The sequence below is a fragment of the Hevea brasiliensis genome, chromosome 5 (assembly GCF_030052815.1).
Source record: "Hevea brasiliensis isolate MT/VB/25A 57/8 chromosome 5, ASM3005281v1, whole genome shotgun sequence".
In the NCBI taxonomy this organism is placed as follows: Eukaryota; Viridiplantae; Streptophyta; class Magnoliopsida; order Malpighiales; family Euphorbiaceae; genus Hevea; species Hevea brasiliensis.
The window spans coordinates 111,532,007-111,552,391 of record NC_079497.1 but is presented as its reverse complement, the minus strand read 5'-3'; the positions used below and the strand labels follow the sequence as shown (position 1 = coordinate 111,552,391).

The 20,385-nt window shown below is 32.3% G+C and overlaps 2 protein-coding genes across 4 annotated transcripts; one reads left to right on the top strand and one right to left on the bottom strand.

Moving 5' to 3' along the window:
• The first annotated feature begins 2,277 nt into the window (after window positions 1-2,277).
• On the top strand, window positions 2,278-6,319 carry LOC110639383 (IQ domain-containing protein IQM3). Its single transcript, XM_021790298.2, has 9 exons — window positions 2,278-2,793; window positions 2,893-3,007; window positions 3,151-3,216; window positions 3,399-3,487; window positions 3,824-3,911; window positions 4,052-4,198; window positions 4,304-4,396; window positions 5,326-5,427; window positions 5,692-6,319. The coding sequence occupies exons 1-9, from the start codon at window positions 2,450-2,452 to the stop codon at window positions 6,193-6,195; spliced, it is 1,548 nt and encodes a 515-aa protein (XP_021645990.2). The 5' UTR covers window positions 2,278-2,449; the 3' UTR covers window positions 6,196-6,319.
• A 549-nt stretch (window positions 6,320-6,868) lies between these two features.
• On the bottom strand, window positions 6,869-18,537 carry LOC110639382 (uncharacterized). Of its 3 annotated transcripts, none has more exons than XM_058147430.1 (16): window positions 18,267-18,537; window positions 17,005-17,201; window positions 16,725-16,851; window positions 16,520-16,560; window positions 16,070-16,163; window positions 14,209-15,170; window positions 13,679-13,810; window positions 13,077-13,149; window positions 12,074-12,113; window positions 11,889-11,961; window positions 11,269-11,334; window positions 10,031-10,108; window positions 9,764-9,936; window positions 8,610-8,656; window positions 7,438-7,687; window positions 6,869-7,343 (listed from the first exon to the last, which is right to left on the bottom strand). In XM_058147430.1, exons 2-16 carry the CDS (start codon window positions 17,184-17,186, stop codon window positions 6,988-6,990), a joined length of 2,694 nt encoding a protein of 897 aa, XP_058003413.1. In that variant the 5' UTR covers window positions 17,187-17,201; window positions 18,267-18,537; the 3' UTR covers window positions 6,869-6,987. The 3 variants fall into 3 exon arrangements, with proteins under 3 accessions (XP_058003413.1, XP_058003414.1, XP_058003415.1); XM_058147431.1 differs by having other exon boundaries at window positions 13,679-13,756; XM_058147432.1 differs by lacking the exon at window positions 18,267-18,537 and having other exon boundaries at window positions 17,070-17,204.
• Window positions 18,538-20,385: the final 1,848 nt, after the last annotated feature.

The following is a 20,385-nucleotide window of genomic DNA, read 5'->3' as shown; positions in this document are numbered from 1 at the left end:
AAATAAATATCATGACGCCTTAAAATTTTCAAATATCTCATTATATACTTTAATCTTTTGAATTTTAGTCAGCAGATTATCATTTCAACAATTAAAATTCACACTTTTTAATTTAAAGATTTTAAAAATATCTTAGTTTTAATTTATAAGAGTTTAAATGTGTTACGAGATATTTTAAAAATTTAAAATATAAAAATAATTTTTTTAATAAAATTCACATGTGAAATAATGTATTCTGCTTTATTTATTATTTTTTTTTCATCTTTTGGGGTGGTTTGTATAATATGTAATGGGTCAATTTATGAGTTATAGGTGGGGTATATCGCCATATGATGATAATTTTATATTATAAGTCAATTCTTAACCATCTTTATTCCAATTTATAGTAGATCTATAAATATAATTTTAAAATTATTATTTTTTTAGTCAAATCTAGATTTTCAATTCATTAATTAATTCAAATTAAGTATGCTTTTAATTAATAATGCTTGTTATCATAATCATACCAACCCACCTACAAACAAGTTAAAAAGAATTCATAAATTGTTAAAAATTAAACTTCCCTCAATATTTTATATTCCTTTCTTATTTTTGATATTGTAGAAATTTAATGAAAATATATATTTCAAGGCAAATCTAGTCATGTATATTAGACAACCTTTGAACCCCAACAATATTAAGCACTAGTTTGAAAATTCAGTCTATTGCTTGTTTTGTTTTTATATTAATTAACTAAAAATTTAAATTAAACTAGACGAAATAAAAATATAGAGATTAATTAATTAATATATTTTTTAAAATAAATAAATAATTTTTTTAATTAAAGAATTAAATAAAAAATTTTCTATTCAAATAAATAAATTTTAATAAAGCTTTTCATTCTTACATACTGTATTAAGTCAAAAATATTTTGGACAAGGAAGTTGCAAGGAAACGAGAACAAGGACTAATTCACATACTGCTCAAAAAGAGCTTCGCACGTGATTTAGAAGCCACCTCCCAAAATTGAATTCCAAATCCAAGCACTGTGCCCTTTATTCACGGGGCGCCAACATCACTCTTCCCTGCCTGTTTTGTTTCCAAAAAGACACAATCAATATATATGTTATAAATGTTTTATTTAGAATAGAAAAATTTTTGTATTATCTTATAAATTTTATATAAAATCATATTTTATTTTTCAAAAGTAACTATTTCATATATATATATATTTATATTGTGATTAAATTAATATAATAAAATATTATTTTAAATTAATAATAGATGACATTATTTATATTTTTTATAAGGCTTTGTTTGTTTTATGAAAATTTTTCTAAAAAATAAATTTTGATTTTTTTAATATTTAGAGCATTTAAAAAAATAGTCAATGAAATATTTTTTTTTCAAAGAAAAATTATGTCGCTTTTAAAAAAAATATCTTTCTCTTTTTAAAAAAGAAAATTATTTTTAATTTTTTAAATTTTAATAGATTTATTGAAATAAGAAAATACTTATATATACATGATATAAATATATTATATTAATTTAAAATTATAATTAAATAATAAAAAATATATTCATAAAAATATTTTTAAAAATTATTTTTTATAAAAAATATTTTTTATATATAAATTATTTTTTATGAAATAAATGAAGCTTAATTTTAAATAATTTATATTATTATTACTTAAAAAAAATATTTTGTTCCATTAATTTTTGTAAAAAATATTATAATTATATGAATATTTTTGTGATGTGTCATTTTTTTAATTAATTCAATATATTTTTAAACAGATATATATAAATATCACTTTTTGTAAATATATAAAATAAAATATAAAAATTTCATGAAGCTTTAATTTCTTTTTTTTTTTTTAAGAAGATTAGAATTTTTTTTATCAACAAAGTAAGTTTACTTTGCTTCAAAGTAATCATATAATCTACCTTTTATGGCATCATAATAAATTAAATAATGAAAATTTTAAATAAGAAAATAGTAAAATTGAAAATTAAAAAAATTTCAAATATTAATTTCCTTTAAAGATAAACTAAAAAAGCTGAGCAGCGGATTGTAAGCACCGACCGTCCGTGGGAAGCCAACAACAGTATCTCATTCCTTAGGTTCTTCCGTTGAATCACAAAAATAGCGAGTGTAGACATTCCCTTTCAAAAGCGCGTCACATTCCACTCCGCCAAAATAAATAAACACGTAAAATTTTCCCGGGAAACACAACTAGGAAACGAACAGCTACTGCTATATATATGCGTCGAACTCGAATTCCCAAAACCCGACCCAGAACGCAGCTCTCCACTCTCTTGTTTTATATATATATATTTTTCCTAATTTTCAATCTCTTCTCTGTTTTTCGTTTCGAAATCTTGGGTTCCCGTCATTTTCTTCTCTGTACCGTCGCTTTCTTTGCATAGCCAGTCAAGACTCTAGACTATAGCCTCGTCTTCTTCATATATGGAGGTTGAAACCCATGCTTTGGCTTCTCCTTTCCTTCGTAAAATGGACATTTCTAGAGATTTCCTAGCCCCTGATTCGCCGGACTTGCCGCCGTCGGAGGATTCTCTAAAATCCGATGGCCTTCAGTCTACGGAGTCCGGTGGTCGGGAATGTGAGGAATTTGAAGTGCCGGTGTTGACTGATGAGGGTGGTGTGATGGATTCTACCGGGAATTCGCCAGTGGTGGAAGTGTCAGGAGGCGCGTGCTCTGATAATGCGGCTGTGAAGCTGCAGAAGGTGTACCGGAGCTACCGCACCCGGCGCAGGTTAGCTGACTCTGCAGTCGTGGCGGAAGAGCTCTGGTAGGTGCACCAAATGTCCTCTCCCCCTTTTTTTTAATTTTATTTTTTTATAAAATTGATTTTAGTAGATTAATTAGTGGTTTTGTGGTGAATTTAAAGGTGGCAAGCCATAGACTATGCGAGATTGAACCACAGTACAATTTCGTTCTTCGATTTCCTTAAACCAGAAACTGCAGCTTCTAGGTGGAATCGTGTTACTCTGAATGCTTCCAAGGTCAGCTGAAATCTTTTCTTTTTGTTTGTAATGGGTTTGCATAAAGGTTTGATAACTTTATACATATATAAATAAAGAAAAGGAGTTTTGTGTTTGATATGAGATGGGTACTATTTGTGAAAACTGAAACTTATTTTTGGCAGGTGGGCAAGGGATTATCCAAAGATGCCAAAGCGCAAAAATTGGCTTTTCAGCATTGGATTGAAGCTGTAATTAGATTCTTTTTACGCCACTCTTTTTTTATTTTTATTTTTTCTTTATTTAGAGTCACTTCTATTTAATAGATTATTATTATTGAATTCTTCTTGGATGTGGAGTTTGAATCTGCAATATTTTTTCTGAATCCTGATGATTTTTTTTTTCCTCTTTTTCCTGAATGTGCGATTTGTAGATTGATCCAAGGCATCGTTATGGGCATAGCTTGCATATATACTACGAAGAGTGGTGTAAGACAAATTCTGGTCAACCATTTTTTTACTGGTAGGCAGATCTTGCTTTCTTCCTCTGGACAGTGGAACTTGCATTTTTCTTTCTTGTTTTCTTGGAAACGAATTTGGGTTTCATTTTTCGATTTTTTTCTCCTTTTATGGTGGGATAGGCATAGCATGAAGCTGACCTTCATGGTGTTTGAACGCTTACAACCCAATAGTTGAGTTCAAGGATAAACCCCAAAATTTACCTCCAAACTAGAGAAAAATCTTCCATTTTGCTTAATTTCATTTTACCCCCAAACCAGATATGATGATGCGTGATTATAACTTATTTTAATGTCGACCAGAAGTTGCTGAAGGTCTTAGTTTCTGTTACTCTCTGCAGGTTGGACATAGGAGATGGTAAAGAGCTTGATCTCAAAGAATGTCCAAGGTCTAAGCTTCGGCAACAATGCATTAAGTATCTAGGACCTGTATGTGTTGCCAGTTAACTGCAATTTATTTATAACTTCAAACATATATCTTATTTTGACAATGCTGAATTTGAGTTCCTAACGTTCTGCCTTTTACCTTCTTTTTACTTCTGCTCCATTTCAACTTGATCGCATATCAGCAAGAGAGAGAACATTACGAGTATATTGTTGTTGAAGGCAAAATTACACACAAACAAACTGGAAATCGCCTTGATACGTCCAATGGATCAAAAGGAACTAAGTGGATATTTGTTATGAGCACAACTAAGAGGCTGTATGCTGGTGAGGTAAGAGGTTAATTGAACAGGAACATGCCTTGTCATACTTTTTTCTTATAATTGCTCTGCTTTTACTTATTCCTGAAAAATTGATACATTGTCAATTTCTTCCAGAAAAAGAAAGGAATTTTCCATCATTCAAGCTTCTTGGCTGGGGGTGCTACATTAGCTGCAGGAAGATTAACAGTAGAGAATGGAATTCTTAAGGTATGGTTTATAAGGGATTATCAGTACTAAAGTACTTAAGTCAGTAGCAGTGCCATAAGGACATTGAATTGCTTTAAACTTAATGAGTCCCAGTATAAGATAGGTTAGTGTTGATTCCTGCTAAAAAATCCCGTGGAAAAAGTATTATCCAAGCTATCCTTCTAAGAACTTCATATAGCTCATATATGACTATTTCATATTCCTGTTATTAATTGATTTTTGAATTTGTCGACCAATTTTCAAAATTTTATTTCCCAATATCAAGTTAATTCTTGCCAGAAGTTGTTAACAAGTGCAAACTCCATGATGTGTGTTCAGAATGTCAGGGTAGTTTGTTGCAGATGTATAGTGCTGTGTGAAACTGAGATATTGGCAGGGTGTTGTATTTTGGTTAGTGACAAATTTTAGTGCCCAACATGGCTTATTTTGGCATGCTTTTTGTACTTATTGAATGTTTGGAGAAAACTTTAATTGTATCCATTGCTGCTATAGTGATTGTACATTGAAAGTGAATAAGCCTGGCACCTTGATGCATGAGCAAAATTGGACTCGCTAAAATGTCCATGATCTGTCTGTATATGCTCACAATGAGCGTCAATGGGCTTATTATGGTTTCATTACTAACAAGTACTTGTATTGATGGGAGCATGGGGCTTCAGTTGGAAAAGAAATCACCATATGAGCATGTGCCATTTAAAAATGGATTAGCGATGAAGACAAGATGCCTTCAGTGTTCAAATATTTAAGTGTTTACGTGAACAATTTCATTTCATTTCCCTGCTAAACTCACTTGAATTTGTATTTAAGGGGATGCCCCCGGGATAGAGGATCTGATTTTCCATCTTATGTATGTATTCCAATAAAAGATTTTGGTAAACTGTTATGATCTGTTGCATCTGATTCTGACATTGATGCTTTTGACTTTGCAGTCCATTTCTCCATACAGTGGACACTACCGGCCATCAGAAGATAGGTTTGATAGCTTTTTATCCTTTCTCCAGGATAATGGCGTGAAGCTTGACGAGGTCCAGGTAATTATCTCCGCTATCTGTAGTCTCCAAAATGGAGGACTAAAAAAAGCCAGGGAAAATTCTGGCTAGTGGAACACCAAAATAGTCCTTTGCTTGCAAAGGCCATTGGTCAAGGTCATGTCCATCATCTTTGTTGGGCTTGGAGTGTAGGCTTTTGAATCTTATGTCAGTGGCATTTTCTAGATAGTGGCCTGGTTATTCAATGAGGAAATGCAAACCACGAACACTTTCATGACGGTATGCCTTTGCATCTCTTGTTTTCAGATAAACAAGGTCAGTGAAGATTCTTATGTCTATGATGATGGCAAATTCAATGCAAGTGGGACGATAGGCGAAGTTTCAAGCAAGTTAGAGCCTCCTAAACCTGAAATTGTCAGTGAAGAGAAGGATTCTACTTCCGTAGGATCAACAGTTGGACAAACTGAAACCAAAGGTGAATACAAAAGGACTTTATCTGGTGGTCTTCAAAGCCCAAGAGCCGAAGTACCAAAGACGGCTATCTTGCACAGAATTAATTCTAAGAAGGCAGCAAAATCTTATCAACTGGGAAATCAGCTTTCACTCAAGTGGTCAACAGGTGCAGGCCCACGAATTGGGTGCGTTGCTGACTACCCAGTAGAAGTTAGACAACAAGCTTTGGAATTTGTTAACCTATCTCCAAGAAGTCCACCCACTCCGTCTTCCTACAGGCGGATCGCGAGTCTCGTATCTTCTACAGCTCAATCCACAACAGATGTCCCTAATGGTGATGGGACATCTCACAACTAAATTTCCTTGTAATACTTTTTACCTAGTAGTTAAGTGAATATAAATAGCTAGTAAGTTCTTTGCACTTAAGCCTTTCTGGAATGATAATAACATCGTCTTAATCGCATCCAATTGCGTTTCATTATTACTAAATTTCTTTTCTAATCCACTACATTGAATATTGTTAAATTTCATATAGTACAACCATCTGTCACGGTTGTCAAGAATCAAGATTTTGATGCTCAGGTAGACGGTTTGTGGTTTTACTCAAGTCATGTAATGTCAACTTTCCTGCCTAGTCATATGTTGCTTCTCAATGGTTATGGTTATCAAAACGCCAAAAGACACTGGATTATTATCATATCGTGTTACATGGACAAGAGAATCAGGGCAAAAAAAAAAAAATACAAATCTTGTCTCTTATTTCATGGAACTGAAATGAAATTAAATTTGTACGCCAGGAGCTCCAGCAGACAGGGAGCTTTCTGTCCTGAAACCATTGGAAACTATATCCTCTTTTATGAGAAAACTGCCGGTAGCCATGGACAAGTTTTTCATTGAAGTCATGTGATACCGACATCACACCACAAGAAAAACATTCCATTAAATAGTAGCAAGTTATTTGAAGCTTATTCCTTTATAGTTTCACTTTTTTATCATTTGGCTCATATTTTTTTTGATAAATCATTCAATATACTCAAAATAACACTCCTTGCTCTCATTTCAAATCCGATTAGAATGCAATAGCACTCATTCTAAACTTGATTATTATTATCCAGTCAAATATGACCAAATGTAAAAGTTTGTGGCCTCTTATCTTTTACTGGCGAAATACTTGTCTGTATCAGAAAATATAATTTCTTGACACCGTACAATTCCTGCTGCTCCACCTGAGCACAACCATCTCTCACTGCCTTTGTTCATGTTCCATCTGACTCTATTCATTGCAACAATTTTGGGAGGCATAACTTCTATTTCATTCGCAGCTTCTGCCTTTCCACCTTCTTTCTCCCCTCTGTCTTCTTGTCCATCTATGCATACAAATGCTAGATCCTCTCCAGTCATTTTCTTACTGGTATTTTTGGATTTTGATTTAATTCGGCTTGTGAGAGCTGCCAATGTTTCATCAAATCCAGATTGTGTACCTGGATCATTGCCATAACATAGGGCTGCCACAAGTTTGAAAGAAATTTTTGATCAAAGAAAGAGAGAAGGAATGGCTAGGTGGCAACTTGAATGTAATAATGAAATTGCCATCCTTACCTAATAGTTGATTTTCTGCAGCTGGTGTTTCTGCTTTCTTATCGTTTGCTCTCTTCATCTGATTAGACTCGAATAAACTCCGCATAGTTCTTGGATTGTCCCCGACGCTAACTGGCTTCTTCAAAGTTAAAGGAGAATCCTGTAATGTAATGTTTACTGTAATAGCTGATTCATCCTTGCTGAGGGACCCAACCATAAAATGTGGAGCTCGATGTCTTGATGGATCTTTCCCTACTGCTTTTGATGTAAGCTGATTATAAATAGGTTATAATAAGCTTTTGCATTGCTCTGAAGCAACTTGGAAATGCAAATATGGACATCTATAACACTAATCATCCAAATTATTGATAAAGAATGATGTAAGCATAATAATACTACCCAAATCATCAAAACTACCGAGTACAAGAATCCCTTGAGAGTATGTTTTCGCCCCAACTCTCCATGTTAGACATAAAGATACTGAAAGATAACAAGTTTTAGAGATGGACTTAGAACAGTGATTTTCCTACCAGAAATGACGGCAAATTAAGCACACAATTTTCAATCAAGAAAGAGGAGGGAAAATCCACAAGATGAGCATGACAGAGATGTGAATGTTAAGATGGATGTCTAGTATTATAATAATGGGTAAGATTAAGAATTACCACGTCCGAAAGAGGGTGCATGCAGCAATATTGGGATTAAATGAGAAAGTATCGTTTACTATGATTTGGTCATGTCCAATTTAGAGAATCAAAAGTTCTTGTACAGAATGTGATAAATTAGTAGTAGAAGCAAGAAGGAAAATGGGAAGACCTTAAATGATGTGGAGGGAAATAGTTTCAAAAAGATTTACTTGAATATTTATGCAGAGCTGGTATCAAACAGAGTTAAAGGGTGAAAAATGATCTATATAACCGATCCCAATTAATTTGGAATTACGGTTTAGTTGTTGTAAAAAGGAGGAAAAATCATCTACATTGCATTATTTCTATGGACAAATTTTTGGTACTTAAAATGCTAAAACTCCAATCTGGCATATGATCATTGGTCAATTTATATAATGGAAGCCCCATTCATTAGCAATTTGCATAACATATAGTCCCTCAGGCACATCCACCATTGTTGTTATATGACTTGCATAATATGTAGGAGTTTAATTAGTTATAATAGAAAATTGGAAGTGAACCAACCTGGAAACGGCTAACGGTACCATCTGCACTGCAGTATGCAACCATGCCTATTGACATTCATGAATAATTTTATGAGATAATGGCAAAATTTTTTAAAAGAGAAAAGGAAGCATTTTTAATTGATCTAGTTGCAATTATATTGAAAAGAGGATGCACCATAAATCCCACCATAGTTTCAATGGAAGATTTACATTTTACAACACAAACGATTTTTCTGTGTTAGTACTCAGTGACGGATGCACAATAGAAAATAACGGGTCAATTGACCCCTTTTTTATTAAAAAATTTAGTTTATATATGTACCCTCATAAAATTAATTATTGAACCATCTTTTGAAAGTTAAAATTAAGTTGTTTATTTATGTGTATTGCTTGAATTTGGCTAGTTTTTTCTCTTATTTTGACATAAGAAATTGATTAGATAGGCTTAATTTTGTATTACTTAGTTTTTAAATATTTAGCTCCTAACACTAGGCTTTACTTAGTTTTTAAATATTTAGCTCCTAACACTAGGCTTTACTTAGTTTTTAAATATTTAGCTCCTAACACTTGAAAATTAAATTAAAATTTTTATTTTTAATAAATGTATTTTTTATTTTTTGACCCCAGAAAAAGTTTTTCTGGATTTGCCACTGAGAATACTAACATACAGAAAGCATGAAAAGTTGTATAGAAATTGTATTTAACAGGACAACGACATTGGCCTAGTGAGTATATCTCAAAAAAAAAAAATAATAATAAATAAAAGAGAGAGAGAGAGACATTGGCCTAGTGAGTAAATAAAAAATAACCAAAAATAAAAAGGGCGAAGCAAAATATTGATCAAGATATTTACAGAATGAAGCATACTAATATGAACCAAATAGAACCTAGGATCCAACAACACTAGGCCTGATCACCTTATGGTCCCATGAACAAATCTATGTAGCATATGTAGGCAACTACCGATACATTTACATTCTGAGAATCAAAGAAAAATTAAATGAATAGGCCAAGGTTGTTTTCATCTAAAAAATGATTCTTCATGCCTATATACATATAAACATATGAAAAAGCATCTAGTCTCATACCACCCCTTCATCTTTTAGAAAAGCAAATATAAAATTCGTCCTCTAATAATATGACCAAAAGGAATTGGAATCAAATGGAGGATACCTGTTTTTCTTGCCGCTTGAACGCTCCAGATGGCAAAGGATGAAGAATTAAGAACGTGCATTCCTTGTTGTTTAGGCCCAACTGTAGGCTTTCCATTAACATGGCCATCATAAGCAGCTTTTGTCAAGCTGAGGAGTCTCATTGTTCCATCATCAAAGGATAAGATAATGCATCTGAAAATGTAAATAACTAATGGTTTAATCATAGGAAAGAGCATCTTTGACAAAGGCTCCAATATCTATTCACCAAGAAAGAATAACACAACACCTTGGATCTGGCAGCCAGTCCAGACTATAAATGAATTTTGGTGTTAGGTGGAGGTCCCATAAAGGTCGGAATGGATCACTGAATACAACCAGAAGTTTATAGATCATTAGTGTGATGTGTAATGATTATAAAACTGTACATCAAAATTTTAATGAGTGCTACGCTTAGACCCAGCCAAAGGGCCAGCTCAGAACTCGAAGCAAACCAGACCAGAATGACCAAAACTGGATTTGAACCGGTCTGGAACTGGCTGGTTTGGTTCTGTGCCAAACCCAGATTTTTTTTTTCTTTTAAAAAAAAATATTTGAAAAAAAAAAAATCAAATGTTGGATTTGATCAAACCGGAACCGGGGGACCCCTACGGTTCCAATTCTGGTCTAGTTCAGCCCACTGGCCACACCCAGCGACAGTTTCCTGGCTCTCTATGCTTGTAGCTAGTGTAGACAAGTTTGCATGATGAATTTGTTGTACATACAACATGCATTAAAAAAAAAAAAAAAAAAAAAAAAAACTGAAGAAGTTAATCCAACTCTGGCTGGGTTTTTATGCCTATTTCAAGGGGGAAAAAAAAGAGGAAAAAGAAAAAGAATCAATGACACTTCATATTGAGAATCTGTCAGAAAGAAATTTCATAAATTTTACCAATGTCAGGGAATTTATATATGAAAATTATTCTGCCAATCCAAAGAAATCTTATAAGGCGTGAAAGGCTAATAAAGGCACAAAAAGAAACCAACATTTTTGTTCAGAAATCAGACTGATGTAAAATCCAAGATGTATCATTTTTACTTTTAGCGACTTAAATTTAGCAGGAACAACTAACAACTCCAGCCAAAAAGGATTCAGAAAATATATTCATAAATTTATACAAGTTAACATAATTTACTTATTTTCAGGCTACAGTACCCCATAAGCAACAAATTTTCAAGGAAAATCCATTGAAAGCACCATGAAAAAGGTGATCAAGTTTTTGAATTCAAAACAAGGTTACACATTTCTTGATACAAGCATGTTACACAAGTTATAATTGATTATACTTCTATAAAAGTTCAATTGTGCCATGTATAAAAAAAAGTTCAATATGTCCTATAAACCACATATTCAAAAATCAGTAACCAAATAAATTGAACAGATGAAAAATTACGCGTTTAAAAATTAAAAATAAATAAATGAAAAGTTGGGAACAGCATAATAACACCTAATTAAGAACCTAACACAAAACAAACTATGATATTTACCGTATGTCCCAAAACTTCAGCCCTCCATGTCCAGCAGTAACTATAATATTTGCACTCTCTTGAGTACTGAAAAAAGTTCAAAGACCAGCAATATCATATATCTCAATAACCAGCACAAGAAAGGGGGTATTTCATAGGAAATAACAATTACTCCACCCAAAACCTACATGTCCCATGGACTTTTTACATAAACTGCAGATAAACAAAGTTGATTTGATTGACACCATAATGGAAAAATTACTCAAGATAATATGAGAAGGTAAGGTCTGTAGTATATCATTTTCAACAAACATATAACCGTGGCATAAGATTATTCCATATGGCACACAAAAAGATGGTTGACTAGGGAACTGCAGATTCATTGAAATAACGTCATGGAAGTTGCAATGCCAGCATTTCTCAATCAAAACAATACTAGACAAATAAGTGGTTTTGTGAATGAACATCAACAACGCAAGCAAAATCTTGTAGGCAAGAGAGGTCCCATGACCAAGTGGCAGCCTTGCATAGTGTCCAATCTAATCACCAGGATTACAAACTTGCATTTAAAAAAAGAAAAAGAATCAAAACATTATGACCCAGAAAATAACAAGACCAATCTATTATTTGAAACCACTGACCTCTCAACTGGGGCCCAAGCAACTGCTCTAATAGAAACTGTATCTGCACTGAAACGCAGCAAAGGCCTTGTGTCTGTAAAGTAACACGAAATAATCGCTAAAATTTACACCAAAATCTTGAGCCTTGAAATAAACCATATCTTGAGAGAGAACACAATAGATATTTAAAAGACCAGAGTCATTACCTCCGGATGCACCACATGCAGAGAACTTCCATAAAGCAACCTGAAAGTAAGTAGATGAACTGGACATGTCATGGATAAAGAAGAAATATCCCCTTTAGAAGTCCAAAGCTAAGAGATAAAGATTTTTGTTTACAGTATGAAGAGATATTTAGGTCCAAAACTATTGGAATTGTTTTTCCACTGGCTTCTTTAATTTAGACTTTAGAGTTCAGCAGTTGTGATTTAATGTTTGCTAGGGCTAGGAGTTATTAATTTCACTGCTTAAAAAGTTTTATTATTAGGATTGGTCTCTAGTTTTCTCTTGATCTCTTTATTCTAAAACTCTTCCTTTTTTTCTTCATTTTTCTCTGCATTTTGTTTCTGTAAATATCGTGCAAAACATATCAGCTTTCATTCATGCAAATAAAGAAACTATTAAAACCTGGAAATTCAGCAAACCTTTTATCAAATTGCCTTCTAAAACAAATGCATACCATTGGTAATTTCATCCATGTTAAACCCTAATTCCAACAGGATTTGGAATACATAGGGCTTTAGGGCTATTGTACATCATATGGAAACTTCTTAGCTTCTAATACCATAAATCCATAATAAATTCAGAATGGAACAAGAGATAGTAGGATTGCTCAAAATGATTGGCAAATGGAATTGAGTCAACCGGCAGAATTTGATCCACAGATTTTTTAAAGAATGTGCTAGACCCGGTCAATCATGGACTCAAGATATAAATATGTGAATTCCACCTATTTTAAATGTGGGTCCCATTATACACATTATTTCCTGAGTCCATGATGGACTGGATTTAAGCAAGAATTTCCAGTGCTAACTTTTAGGAAGTATGATGCACCTATTTATTTGCAAAGTGCACAATTAAGCATATTATACATGCAGACATAAACCTATAGATATACATATGTTATCAAGTATGCAAAATTATCAACATTCTTCTAATTGCTGGGGAGTATGAAATTTTTAAACAAAAAAAAGAAAATTGGCACATTACTGTTCCATCATGGCACCCAGCAAGTAAGTAATCATGAGGACATGAAATTGACCATTCCACCGTCAAAGGAATGCTGCATGGGAAATTTTGGAAAGGAAATCAGCAGCAAATCAAATAAAGAATGGAATATGAAGATCAATGAAGCCAAGGTTCTAAATTCATCCCAATTCTATAAGATTCTCTAGCTAGATGAATTTGACCACTTTTGTTAAACCCATGAGTTTACTCATTCAATTTCATATTTTATTTGTTTGAAATATGTAAGCAATTCAAAATGTATACAAACTCAGATTAAAACAAAACCAACTTGAAAATTTGTGGTTCCAAATAGTCAAATGATACAATCTTGCAGGCTTATATGGTAAAGTCACATGATTTTAAGATTTCACCTATTCACATATTTGTAATTACAATGTTGCCTTTTCACGTATGGAAGCCATTATTGCTTGCCTACTTCAACATCATTTTCAAGCTGTAAGTTTAAACTTCAAATTCCTTAATTACCATTAAATTACACAAATGGATCTAGGAAAATCTTTTCCTCAATCCCAGCCGAATTTCATATAAATATCAAGAAAATACAAGATAGGCAAGTCAATTACCTCTGTATTTCCCCACACTTGACGATTGAACATCTGAATACTGGCTCCAATTTTATGAAGCGAGGATCAGTACCTTCTCTATGGGAAGAAGAAAAAATAAGCTTTATTATATGAGGAAGAGGAACATCCCATCTGCATTTAATAACAGGGATTACGAAACAATTACCACATAAAATCACTTCTTCGAGCTTAAAGTGGAAAGCAACAACTAGAAATTAGCCAACATACAATTAGGCTTGCATTTATGATAAGAGAAAAAAAGAATGAACTAATGTAGTTGTTCATGTTATTCAACAAAACTTCATGTGAAATTCATTGAATGCATTAAACTTGAAGATCAAGATGGAAAACGTATGTCTTACTTCCCAATGCATAAATTCCCTCAAAATAATTCATTTTAAGAAATCAGTGAGTTTTTCCTAATCAAATAAGTTAAGATATTTAGCAGAAACAAATCATGGAAATAGACAAGATGAGGAATGCAAAGAAAATGTGAACGGTTTAAATCATTACTACAGTTTCTGACTCACACTTCCAGTGATCCATTTCCCAGCAAGACAGCAAGATAGCCCATGCGATGCTGGAATTTGGAATCAGATGCATGGCAAGGCTGCCATTTCATATCCCACACCACTTTTCCATTATGAGCTAGGCATAGTACAACTCTTGGCAATGCAATATCCTTGGGAATAGAACAAGAATCAGAATTTTTGTCACAAGAAACATTATCTAAACCACAATTAAGCACTGCAGGGCCCAGTACGTGGTTTTCATGTATCCTGTGGCTTGTAGCGAAAGATTGATCATCATCATTTTGAGTCAATAATGGAGGGCATGCAACAACACCGCATTTACCAGCTTCACTTGCCTTGATTTTCTGCCTTCTACTCTGCCTAGTAGTTTCAGGAGCTGAATTACAAGCAGACAGTGCTTTGGTAGAAGTCTTTCGTTTTCTGCCCTTGTTTCTCTGTATGGTTTGCTCTTGGGTACTCCCAGAAACCCCTTCTATAGCAAGTAATGGAGACAAATCTTCTGGATATTGAATAGCGAGCGCTTGAACACATTGGTTGTTGCAATCTAAACTATCAAGGGATTCATTTATTTCCTTCTTTCTGGGTCGTCCTCTTGGCCTTTTAAATTGAATAGAATTCTTCTTTGTGGCTTCACTGCTGGGAGATTTTTCTATTTGCTGCTTTCTCGGTCTACCTCTTGGCCTCTTGAATTGAATAGAGTTCTCCTCTGTGCCTTTGCCATTGGGAGATTCTTCCATTTGTTTCTTCCTAGGTCTTCCTTTAGGCCTCTTTATTAGACTGGATTTATCACCCATGGAATCACTACTGTGTTTTCCTCGTTTTGGCTTTTTTAGGGGAGCCTCCTCATCATCCCCACTGACATTTAGAATGCACCATATCTGAACGAGACCTCTGCCCGTAAGCAAAGTGCCTATCTTGTGATAATAAGAATCAGGAGGATGGGCAGCAACAACAACAAACTAGAAAAGAAAAAGGCATAGGAAGTGAGCCAGAAACATAAGATAATAACATTTTCATGAATTCTACTTTCTGCCATCTATATGCAGTGACACAGATGTCAAATATGACAATTATTAGAAAGGGAAAAAAAAAAAGTGCTTTTCAATCTTATGGACAAAGCACACTTTCTCACCGCCCAAAATAATAAACAAATTTAATAATTAAATGATTAAAAGAGCTAAATACTTACAAGAAAAATATAGTCAAAATATGGATATTACTCTGCAATTTTTTAAGAAGTTACACTGTATTATCAGGAAATGTAACCAATGTAACCATGTTTAGCGTAAATGACAGAAATGTCCCAGTCTGAAACATATGTATTTGTTAAAATTACACATTCCCATTTCCCATCCATGCATCCACATAGTAAGGATGGGCATCCATAAGCATCAAGTTACCAAAAATCCAATTTCTCACTATTACTTGTAGAAAATAAAAATATAATATTCAAGAGTAAATAATTATATATTACATAACATCAAAACAAGCAACACCAAAACAGCCAAACAATTTAATTAATTGCTTATTCAATCAAGTGACATCAGAGCACACATTGAGTGGTAAATTTTGACAAGCAGGTCTCATTGCCAACATTATCAATGCCACATTACAGCTTCCTTGATGAATATTTTTATGACACTAGTGAAAACATTTATGAGGCACTCCAAAATGCTCTTCAGGATTTTACAGTTCTTAATTCAAGAAAGTATGCTGATTAGCTTGCTATATATGTCAAAGGTTGCCAAAAGCAATCCAATTTACAGCTCAAGTACTTAATGAGGATCCGTTTCCACCAAATAGACAAGGAAGGGAAAAAGAAGGAGGAGGAGCTGGAGAGGAGGGATCTGAGAAATACCTCACATTTGATATGACAGGCAGGCCTTTCATGAACCCTAGGACACCAATCCAATGCCCAAACAGAACCTCCGGCATTCAAAACAAAGTCTTTGCTGCAATAGGATGGAAATAAAGAAGTTTGAAAAAGTACATAATAAAGCTTGATTATGTAGTAATTGAGGATCGAAGCACATAAAAAGCTGCGAATTTGGAAAATGGATATCTTTACATATGGTTAAACATCAAATGTCATAAAATTCAGGAAACACTATCAAATAAAATAAACAAATGCAGGAAAAAACCACTTTTGTGGGTCAATGATATGCCACGGGATAAAATGCACTACTGGACTAAGCAATTAATTTCAAATCGAACTTTATCACATCTTAAGAAACATTAAAGACAGAAGTGTGAGTGAACACACACACACACATACCCACACAAACAGAAAATGCCACTACAGTAGTACCTGGATTCTGGCAATGAAGTGTCCCCAGATAGTCCCTCCTTCTGCAACAGCACCAAACCAAAAACAAATGCGAGTATTATATGCTTAATATCTGCAATGTGGAGAAAGTAAAATCAAACAAAGAGAAAGGAGGGAGAGAGGAAGAGAGAGTAAAAGAAAGAAAAAAAGAAATAAGACAAAGAATAAAAGGCCTTTTCTTGAGTACCTTTGGAACTGATGCTGATGAAAACTGGGGTAAATTAGTGTCACCAAGAAAACATTTCTCTTGAGAATTTTCCATTTCACAAGCAAACCTAACAGTTCTTGGTTGGCAATTAAAATGGCTCCATTCTCTGGTACCAAGAAAAATTCCAAATTAACAAAAGAACATATTGTGATGATGTAAAACTCAAGTTTTGAGTCATTTGAAGGTTCATAAAACTCGAAAAACAAAGATAATAGATATTTTAATCTAAAAGTGGAGTCTAAAGCAAGCATTTACTGACCCTAGGAAAGTAATTGAAGAGGAAATGCGCTGAATTTCAGCTTCTTGTAGAGAATCAGTCTCTACCTCTCCACATAGCTCAGAAATCGTGTCAATTGCCTTGAAGTGATTCTCTACTGAATAATCAAACAATGAGACCTTAATTCCAGCACCATTGCCTCCTAATAATTTTTCTTCTTCCATTTTCCTCAAAATTTGCTTCAATGGGAAACAGCAAGTAGAAAAGGGTGATCATCAGTTGGTTCAGTTCAAAATTCAGCAAAATGGAATTAACCAAAATTCTTTGAGAGAAGAACCAAAATGAACTGGTTCAATGGTAGTTAAACCTAATACAGAATATGCTTTATGTCACACCCAACAACCATTAACAAAACTAGTGTAACCTGAAACCAAATTGATAGCACTCCAAGAAATCATTTCAGGACTTAAAACTACATATATATATATACATGTATATATATAAATATATATATACACATATCTTCTCGAAGAGATTAAAGAAATTGACATACATTCCACTGAACAACATAAAATTCATTTCAACAGTTAGTTTAAATAAAATAAATCAACCTACAATAAAGACACTAGCAAGTCGAGTCTTTGATACTAGTATAAGGGAAATCAAAATATCATTAAAAATATTGCTAGCTTCTAGCCAAAATTGTATTACTTACTATACAATGTCTATATAAATTTGCTAACTACTAACTATAACACACTTGTTATAGCTAACTACTTTAGACCACATTCAAAAGCTGCCTACCTACCTTAAGAGAGAATTCTACCAAAAATTTGGCAAATTTTCACCAAAATTTGGCATTTCTACCAAAATTTGGCATTTCTCTCCCCTAAAAAAAGCAAATTCACGTAATAATAATAATAATAATAATAATAATTATTATTATTATTATTATTATTATTATTATCACAGCCCTCAATGGGCCCACAACAAGCTAGTTCACTTTATTCAATGAGCACAACTTTGCATGAAATGCAAAAAAAGAAAAGAAAAAAAATTCTCTAAATGCCATATGATCTCTAAAGGGGGCTAAATAAGTCACTCGAAATCAGTATAACACTTATGTTTGGACTTTTGATAAATTTTTTACATTTTTCCCTTGGTTCTTTACATTTATAATTGTTCAAACAAAAAACAACTACTAAATCTAAAGCTCACAAGTCACTCCATACAAAATTTATCAAAAATCAAAAATCAAAATAAAAAAAAAGAATATTGAGAAATTTTCAGGAAAGAGAAAATACCTTGATCAGATTAAATAGCCAAAGGGCGATAAAGAGAGGGGTGAAACAGAAATTTGGCGACACAAAGGAGAAGAGTAGTGTTGAGCGTCAGCTGAAATTACTGTGTATTTGAATCAAAATTTGATATTTTTTGAAGAGGGAAACTGGAACTCCAGTATTTGAGAAGAGAGTGTCTTCTACTTTCTCCAAATTCAGGGTTCTGAGACTCGAACCCTAGACCAGAGAGCAAAGCTGATTAATAGCGTGCGATAAGTTAACTTCCCTACCTAATAATTTTTTACGGTTACAAAAAAAGAAACGACATCATATAATAATAATAATAATAATAATAATAATAATAATAATTTTTTATTTTTTATGATGTAATTCCAAATATAATTTAATATACTTTGCTTATACTAATTATAAAGGAGAGAAATACCTGAGCTTTATTTGACATTATTATTTAAATTATTATTAAAAAAATATTAACTAAAATTATTTATTAAGAATTTTTAAATTTTTAATTTAATTTAACTTTGATGTATTTTAATCATAAAATTTGTGAGATTTGAATTTATCATAACTTTGTAGTTCGATTTTGATTTTAGAAATAAATCCAATTATTCATGAATTAATTGGATAGTTAGATTAAGTATAATCTATTAAGACTTATTACAATTTGTTTAAACTAATGTATAAAAATAATTTTAGTAAATATGGATCAAACTCGGATCAATTTGGAGTTTGTTTAGAATACTCAACAAGTTAAGCAAGTTGCCATAAATAAAGTTGTATAACATCTCTCGGTAAATATTTGTTGTATTTTAAAATAAATTAATAGACTTTTTTTTTATATAATGATTTAAAAAGTTTTTCGTTATAGTTTTTATAAAAAAGTTTTTTGAATTATTTAATAAAAAATAATTTATTAATTTACTTTAAAATATAATAAATATTTATCTGAATATTCTGAATAAGATGCGTAAAATTATTAATTAAGTGCACTAAAAAATCTTCTAAACGGTTTTAACTAAATTTATATTGGAGGTAAATTATAATTTAATTTTTTTATTTATTTTTAAAAGTTTAAGAATTTATTTATTTCAAAGATGATAAAAGGTTTATTTGATTTATTTTTAAAATATGAAAAATTTTATTTAATTTTTGTTAAAAGTTAAAAGATTTAATTAAATCTCAAAATATTTTAAGAATTTATATAATTATTTGATATAATTTTAAGGATTTAAATAAATTAAAAAACAAAACAACAAAAGAGTTAGGTAAATGATCACTTCCTGTATTGGGTCGGGTTAATGTCATAAATGGGCCTTAACATTATAACAAGCCTCTCCACTTTAGCTAGGATTACAAATTGTAACCATACAAAGGTTTAATTGAAGAGAACACATGAAGCCACTAATCTTGTGATACCCCTCACCCGTTTAAAGTGTAGTCAAGCAAGACATATCACACTCGGTATTAGAGTACCCTGTCTTATCTTCCTTTATTCTTTTAATAATTTTGAACGCGTTATATTTTAAAATAAATTATATTTTAAAGAGAAACTGACGAAATTTCCCATATTTTATTATCGTTTGGAGTGTCTCGCTATTTAGTTTAAAATTTTCATATAAATTTTTAATAAAATAATACATAATCTCATCATCATCATCCCTCGTGCAATTCTTGCAACTAACATTCATACGTATTCATTCATGCTCAATTCACATATCAAAATTCTCAAATTTTATTAATTTACATGATTTACAAACTAATAACATAAATTCATAATTTACAAGATATACAAATTAATTATAATTCCATAATTTACATTACAACATACAATTCATAATTTATATTATAACATAATAACTAATTATAATATACAAAATACATAATATGATCTATATGGGCCTTATCTACATGCATTGCTGAGGAGGTGACAACCTTGGACACTTTGCAGATTCGGACTCCAAAATCCCAGTCTAATGTCCACTAGGCTTTATCTTCAGTACCTGCACGAGGAAACAATCTATCACGCTAAGCATTTTTGCTTAGTGGTGCAATAATATAACAAATAATATACAAATAAAGATAGAAATAAAGCATGATTTGGATAATCAATAATTAATTTAAT

Bases quoted from the DNA above. Each gene is read 5' to 3' on its own strand.
- LOC110639383 (XM_021790298.2), top strand. From the start codon at position 2,450: ATGGAGGTTGAAACCCATGCTTTGGCTTCTCCTTTCCTTCGTAAAATG. The intron at 4,199-4,303 runs GTAAGAGGTTAA...AATTTCTTCCAG, and splicing joins AGAGGCTGTATGCTGGTGAG to AAAAAGAAAGGAATTTTCCA. The intron at 4,397-5,325 runs GTATGGTTTATA...TTGACTTTGCAG, and splicing joins TAGAGAATGGAATTCTTAAG to TCCATTTCTCCATACAGTGG.
- LOC110639382 (XM_058147430.1), bottom strand. From the start codon at position 17,186: ATGGAAGAAGAAAAATTATTAGGAGGCAATGGTGCTGGAATTAAGGTC. The intron at 10,109-11,268 runs GTAAATATCATA...GGTTGTATTCAG, and splicing joins CTGAAGTTTTGGGACATACG to TGATCCATTCCGACCTTTAT. The intron at 9,937-10,030 runs GTGTTGTGTTAT...TTACATTTTCAG, and splicing joins GACTGGCTGCCAGATCCAAG to ATGCATTATCTTATCCTTTG.